Genomic DNA, 6,642 nt, shown 5'->3' on the forward strand with positions numbered 1-6,642 from the left:
CCCGACCCCTCCGACAAAGTTTTCAGGTCTACCATGTATGAGTTATCATATTATTTGCACAGAAGTTACCGTGGCATGTTTCAGCGACTTGCCCCACCCCATCCTCGCCGACCAAGTTATCAGGACCAGGGTACATAAGCTATCAGGTTCGCCATGTTTGAGTTATCATGTTATTTGCACAGAAGTGACCACGGCATGTTTCAGCGACTTGCCCCACCCCCACCCTCGCCGACCAAGTTATCAAGAGACCGGGGTACATAAGTTATCAGGTCCGCCATGTTTGAGTTATCATGTTATTTGCACAGAAGTTACCGTGGTATGTTTCAACAACTCCCCCACCCCCACCCTCGCCAACAAAGTTTTTAGGACCGGGGTACATAAGTTATCAGGTATATGAATTTTGAGTTACCATGTTATTTACACGAAAGTTAACGGAGGATATTTCATCACCCCTCCCTCCCCGGTTGGTAAAGTTAGCAGGAACGGGGTACCTAAGCGCGGAAAAAATCGAACACTAAATTAACTCGTTTTTATGCATACGTAGTAGATGAGACATGTTAAATAGCCCATTTACTTTCTTTTGTTCAAGAAAGGGATCGTAGGTCAGGTGGTAGGCTAGTTGAGTTGGCTCACTAGTGGTGCAAGGATCGAATCCTCTCTTGTTCACACCAATTTTTGCGTGAAAAAAAATCTCGAACGAAAAAAAATCTAGAGAGGAAAAAAATGGATTGGGAGGAAAGCAAGAAATCGGATCTGGCGAACAAAAGGATCTGGAGAGGGAAAAAATGATAAATTATGTTCGCCAGATCTACACTATAGATGGACGGCTGCACTATAGCAGTGGCCTACTTGCGGTAATCAAGTATCTACAAAATTAGCCCACCTCCAAACATAAACATGCAGTTGACTGAGATGGTCATTGGGTATAGTCAAAGTTTGTAGCAAGTCGTAGGTGCGGGGTTCGATTCCTATTGCTACTATTTTTTTGAAAAAAATGAGCCAACAATCGAGGATGACGGAAGCGTGCGTGTTTGTCGCTAACCACCAGTCGGCAGGTACTTAGCTTTCTCGTTTTGTCATAAGTCAAATTTTGTAATTTTTGATCAAAATTACATTAAAAAAACAAAATTTACGATACGAAAGAAATACAATATAAGAATATATTTTATGATGTATCTAATAATATTGATTTGATATTATGAATGTTGATTTTTTATGAATATGGACTTAATTTTTTTAACTCAAGACAAAACCAATGTGCCAAGTGAAAAGAAACGGTGAGAGTACTAACATTGTACTGCATCACGTAGATGTAAGCACATACGTACATCAGTGGCGTGATTCAATTGAGTGCGTTTGGTTAAATTGCACACTATTGGGAATCCGGACAAACGGCATTAGGCCGACTATTTGATTTATTTATTCATCTCTGCAACTCGTCGTGGTCGTGGGCTCACCAACTGTTGAGCTAGGGCTCGCAGGCCTTATCGATAGCGCGGCGCAAGAAAAAAAGGAAAAAGGGAAAGCGAGACGATACACCACGCACGGGCATCCGATTATTCATGCATGGACAAGCGGCTGCTGGCTCACATGTCCGCGGCCGCGCCGTCCTCCATCTCGTCGCCGCCCTTCCCGAGCAGCGGCACGAACTTGAGCATGACTTCGACGGCGTTCTTGGCGGCGATGTCGATGAAGGTGCTGGCCTCGTTCCCGAGCGCGGAGCCTCCCCCGGCCAGGTCGGAGAGCGAGCGGATGGTGAGGAACGGCACCCCCTGCGTGTGCGCCACGAGGGCCACGGCGGCGCTCTCCATCTCCACGGGGGTGCACTCGAACTGCTTGCGGAGGAACTGGCGGTACTCGGCGTTGTCCAGGAACACGTTGGCGCTGCAGCCCTTGCTGACCCGGGTGACCCGCGGCGCGCGGGGCAGGCACGTCGTCGCGTTCACGCACGCCGGCAGCTCCATGCCCTCCAGTTTCGCCGCCAGCGCGTAGTACCGCTTGCTGGCGGGCACCCAGAACGCGTGCTGCCGCTCCTCGGGCTCGCCGGACTTGGGGAAGATCTCCTCCGGCTGGTACCAGATGCTGTTGAGCTGGTTGGCGGATAGCGCCGGGTTGCTCTGCCCCACGGTGTAGTCGGAGAAGTTGAGGAAGCCGTACTCCCGGGTGTAGTCGCCGGCGGCCTCCAGCGGTAGCTCGTTATCCTTGCCGTCGCCGAACCGCTGGCCGCCCAATCGACAAAATTTTGGTAGCACCACAAATCAAAATCCTGGACGACCATGACATGTTCACGTTTTCTAATACCAAATCTGTACTACCTGCCAGTTCCAGAGGGAAACGTGGGCCCAGTATTCGGGGATGGTGACGTCGCCGATCTGGAGGTCCTCGTTGGCGTTGCCAGCGATGCCCCAGTGGACGATGCCCTTCACCCGGAACAGGCTCAGCAGCATCTGGGTGGTCAGACCAGCGTTGAGCTGCAGTCATTGATTCCATTCCATGGTGCAACAGTTCGTTAAGTTCTGAGTATTTGTAAGATACACTGCTACACAAAATATAATGCTGTAGTATGTACGGTCTTACCATGCTCAGTCCAGTCATGACCATGACGACGCTTTGGCCTTCGATGGTTCCGAAGCGAAACCTTCGCCCTTCAAGCAAAAATCATGCAATAATGTTAGTATTTAATTATCTTTTTTTAATTATCAACGACATATGGTGTAGTTACGACCGATTTTAACTTTTATTTCCTCTGTAAAGAAATGTAAGAGCGTTTAGATGGAAGTATTATTTTTCACTTCGATCGTACAAACGTTCACTCTGCTTGCTCATGTGTGCCTGGTTAGCTCCGTCAATAGGCACATGCATCTCATGTGCTTTCATGCAAGTCCTCCATGAAACGCCCGGTCTCACCCGCGTTCCATCATCATGTGCTTTCAGGTCATGCATAAGTGTTTCAGCACGTCCGGTCACTTCTTTCGTCTACCATTCAAATTCACTACAGTACATAATTCAGACGGTTCTCATATATGAGCAGGCTTGTTAATCAATTCAACCATATTCGTTCTGATGTTATGATATTACGAACAGGCTTGTTTCATATTACGTTTATTTCTTTGACCCAACCAAAGTGTTGACATTTCAAGCTTACGGAAAGATCATCCATCACGTAATGTTAATAGTGCCCTTTCATGTCAAGTTATTTTCGCACATGGCGCCCGTATACACGCTTGATCTGATTAGACTGAATGTACCATTTGAGTAGGAGCATCTTTACCTTGGATGTCCATGTTAGGGATGCTCTTGCTGGCCACGAAGCTGGGCGACTCGAGCACGGGGACCATCTCGTATGTGTTGGGCACGACGAGGCCGACGAACGGCCCGGCGCGGTTCGCCCGGCGGATGGCGCCCCATGTCTTCTGAGTGATGTACCCCTCCGCCGCCGTGGCCATCAGCGCCACCGCCACGAGGACGGCGGCCATGAGCTGCTGCCGAACACCACCCATGGTCGAGCTAGCTAGCTTCCCTAGCTCCGTTTCTCTATACCACAAGACTTGTTTTGTGTGCTGTGCCTGTGGTTGGAGTCTGAGCGTCCCTGTGTAGAGCTGGTGCGCGTATATATAGCAAGTTGGGTACCTAGGGTTGGAGCTGTGGGGGGAGTGGCTACGGAGTACATCAAATTAATGAACGGGATCCGAACGATGCGGTGCACAATTTTTCACGTATATCTATAGCTGGCTGGTACTAAAAATGTCAACTAACAAATGCCAAAAAATTGCAGATCCCGAGATTAAGTTGGTGGAGATCGATCGCTTAGAGATGCTGTTGTGGTCAAGGAACCATGCACCGGAGGTGTATGCCATCTGCGTATAATAACCACAACTTATATTAACACAACTCGCATCATATAAAATCTCTCATAGAGCATTTTAGACCATGTACAGTTCAAGTGGTTGGATAAGCGCTCAGCAAAATGAGTCGTTTTTTTTTTGCTACACGGAATAGCCTTAGTGCTTTATTTTATGAAAGAGTGTTTGATTAGGCATCAATGTTTCTAAGAAGTGGTGAACCAACTTATGATTGAATGGTTAGAGGAACAGTGGTATCCCCAGTCCATCAGGGTTTAAGTCCTGATGCTCGAATTATTCCTGGATTTATTTCAGGATTTTCGGCGATGTGCTTTCAGTGGGAGGAGACGTTTTCGTCGATGACAAGGTACCTATTGTGACTTCGTAAATCTCAAGATGATATGCCGGCTCAGTCTTTCGAAGGTGCTCATAGGGATAGGATGTGCGTGCGTACGTTCATAGGGGTGAGTGTATGAGCATATGTATGAGCGCTTGCCTCTGTACTGTATTAAAAAAATGTTTCTAAGCATTTGTGAAAAGGACCCCAGATTATATTAAAAGTAAGCAGTGGTACAACGCACCCCACAAGATAAGGGAATTACAATGAACACTTTAGAGAACCAATACAGAAACATCTCCAACGCGGGATGAGGGCGCGCCGCAGCCGCCATTGCCGCCGTTCCCGGAGGGAGCGCTGACAACCTTAGTCATGCGCACGAACTGTTGACGATGGGAAGTCACCATCCTCGACCGAGTAGGACCAGCACGCCGGAAAAGCTCTTACCAAAACTTTCTTCAACAATACATGCATAGTTTCCATTATATACTTTATTACAAAGTTTGACCTAGGACAGAACAAATATACAAAATATAAATAAATTGGAGTACGAAATCATCATCTTTTTTTACCAAAACTTTGCTCAACTATAAAAGTGTTATTTTTGTCTTTGTATTAAAGAAAAATTTCACTAGTATCAATTTTATATACGAATAATTCATGTATAGATGAACAAATTGTTAATCAAAACTAAATCTTAGGGCGTATCAACCGTGGTTGGATGGTCAGGAGGACAGTGATATCCCCAGTCTTCTAAAGTTTAAGTACCAGTGCTCGCATTTTCTGGAGTTATTTCAGACTTTCCGGTGATGTGCATTCAGTGGGAGTAGACGTTCTGGTTGATTATGAAGGCATCCGTGGCGACCAATGTCAAAAAGATATGCCGGCTCAGTCTCTCGAATGTTGCTCATAGGGTAGGGCGTGAGCACGTGTGTGTATAGAGGTGAGTGTACGTGTGTATGTACAAGCGTATGCATATGTACTGTGTTAAAAAACGAATTAGATCTTAGGAAAGGCTTCCTCCTTATATTTCTGGAAATGTAAATTACAGAATAAATCGGTTTTTGTCTCTTCATGCTAAAATGAGTATTTGATTAGACATCGGTGCTCTTAAGTACTACCTGTATAGTCTCGCAAAAAAAGAGTACTACTTCTATAGTAGTTTAAGCAATAAAGTATTACTGGCTAATGGCTTCAGAGAGCATGCTGTATAGTCTCTACATCTACAGAAAGTTTATTACGGATAGTATTTACGGGATGAAGTGGTCGGCTCACGGTCGTGTAAATTTCTATCTGAAACTTTTTACATGAACGAAATCTAGAGAGAATCGGCGACACGAGCCCGTTCGCGTAGGGACTGCCGAAACTACCCCACGTATACCCCCCGTTCCATATGGATCACTTCACATTTTGGTGTCGGTGCCTTCATTTCGCCAATGAAAAATCAGCGGTTTATTGGCCACCATGGGCCATTGGGCCATGCGATTTGGACGTGCGCGGGGCCTTGCGATAGGATGCGTCGTCAGCCGGGGACCTTATGATCGTGGTGGGGACATACATTCTGCAATCCTCCATCAATCACGTAGGACGTCTATGGGTACATCCATGAATGAATATATAAAATTTCCTATATATAGTACTCCGCGTGTCATATTTTCGGTTCGCTGTCCTGGTGGTTGCTCTCACGAGTTACTATATACAGTATAACAGTATCCCCGTACCCCTAAAAAGAAATATAAAAGTGCCCCCGTGGATCGCGTGGGAGCTTAAGATGTGGTCCGTATTTATGCCTGCACGTGAATATCGCTGCTTGGTTGATGGTACATATGCACCGCTCATGTCGGACAAGCGATGATAGACAAGTGGACCGTGCGCATCCATCGACATGAAAAATTCAGGATAACATATGTGTGTGGACGCAGTTTTTCGTGTGAAAAATTGGAGGCTAACATTCTTCAAAAGGAAAATTTGTAACCTCTGCCGTCCTGTGAAACAAAGATAGTTGTCTGAGTATTATACCTGGCCATTCCTCGGGCCGGTCCGGGCCAACCCGGGCCCGAAGCCCGGCCCGGGCCGGCCGTCGGGCCTAAAAATTAGGCCTGAGCCCGGCCCATCACACTAAAAGCCCGTCGGGCCTCGGGCCATGGGCCGGGCCTCTTCCTTAAATGGTGAAATCGACGGGCTCGGGCCTGGCGCGGCCTGGGCTTCGGGCTTAAAACCTAGGTCCGAGCCCGGCCCATGGACAAGGTCGGGTCGGGCTTTTTCGGGCCGGGTCGGGTCAGGCCAACCGGGTCGGGCTGTCCATGGCCAGGTATACTGAGTATCCTGTCCAAAAAAAGAGATAATTGTTGTGTAATTTGAAAAAATGAAAATAAGAGACAACGGCCTCACTTCCCAGCGAAATCTAGACGAGCACCGCCGGCGGCCCATCGAGCAATGGCAACACGCGCACAACCTCGACCT

At 47.3% G+C, this 6,642-nt stretch overlaps 1 protein-coding gene across 1 annotated transcript; it reads right to left on the reverse strand.

The window, feature by feature from the left end:
* Positions 1–1,382: 1,382 nt before the first annotated feature.
* Positions 1,383–3,591, reverse strand: LOC125543521 (Phosphorylase superfamily protein). Its single transcript, XM_048706892.2, has 4 exons — positions 3,272–3,591; positions 2,578–2,645; positions 2,316–2,471; positions 1,383–2,219 (listed from the first exon to the last, which is right to left on the reverse strand). The coding sequence occupies exons 1-4, from the start codon at positions 3,498–3,500 to the stop codon at positions 1,587–1,589; spliced, it is 1,086 nt and encodes a 361-aa protein (XP_048562849.1). The 5' UTR covers positions 3,501–3,591; the 3' UTR covers positions 1,383–1,586.
* Positions 3,592–6,642: the final 3,051 nt, after the last annotated feature.

The sequence above is a fragment of the Triticum urartu genome, chromosome 3A (genome assembly GCF_056163025.1).
Source record: "Triticum urartu cultivar PI428250 chromosome 3A, HENAU_Tu73, whole genome shotgun sequence".
NCBI classification, from domain to species: Eukaryota; Viridiplantae; Streptophyta; class Magnoliopsida; order Poales; family Poaceae; genus Triticum; species Triticum urartu.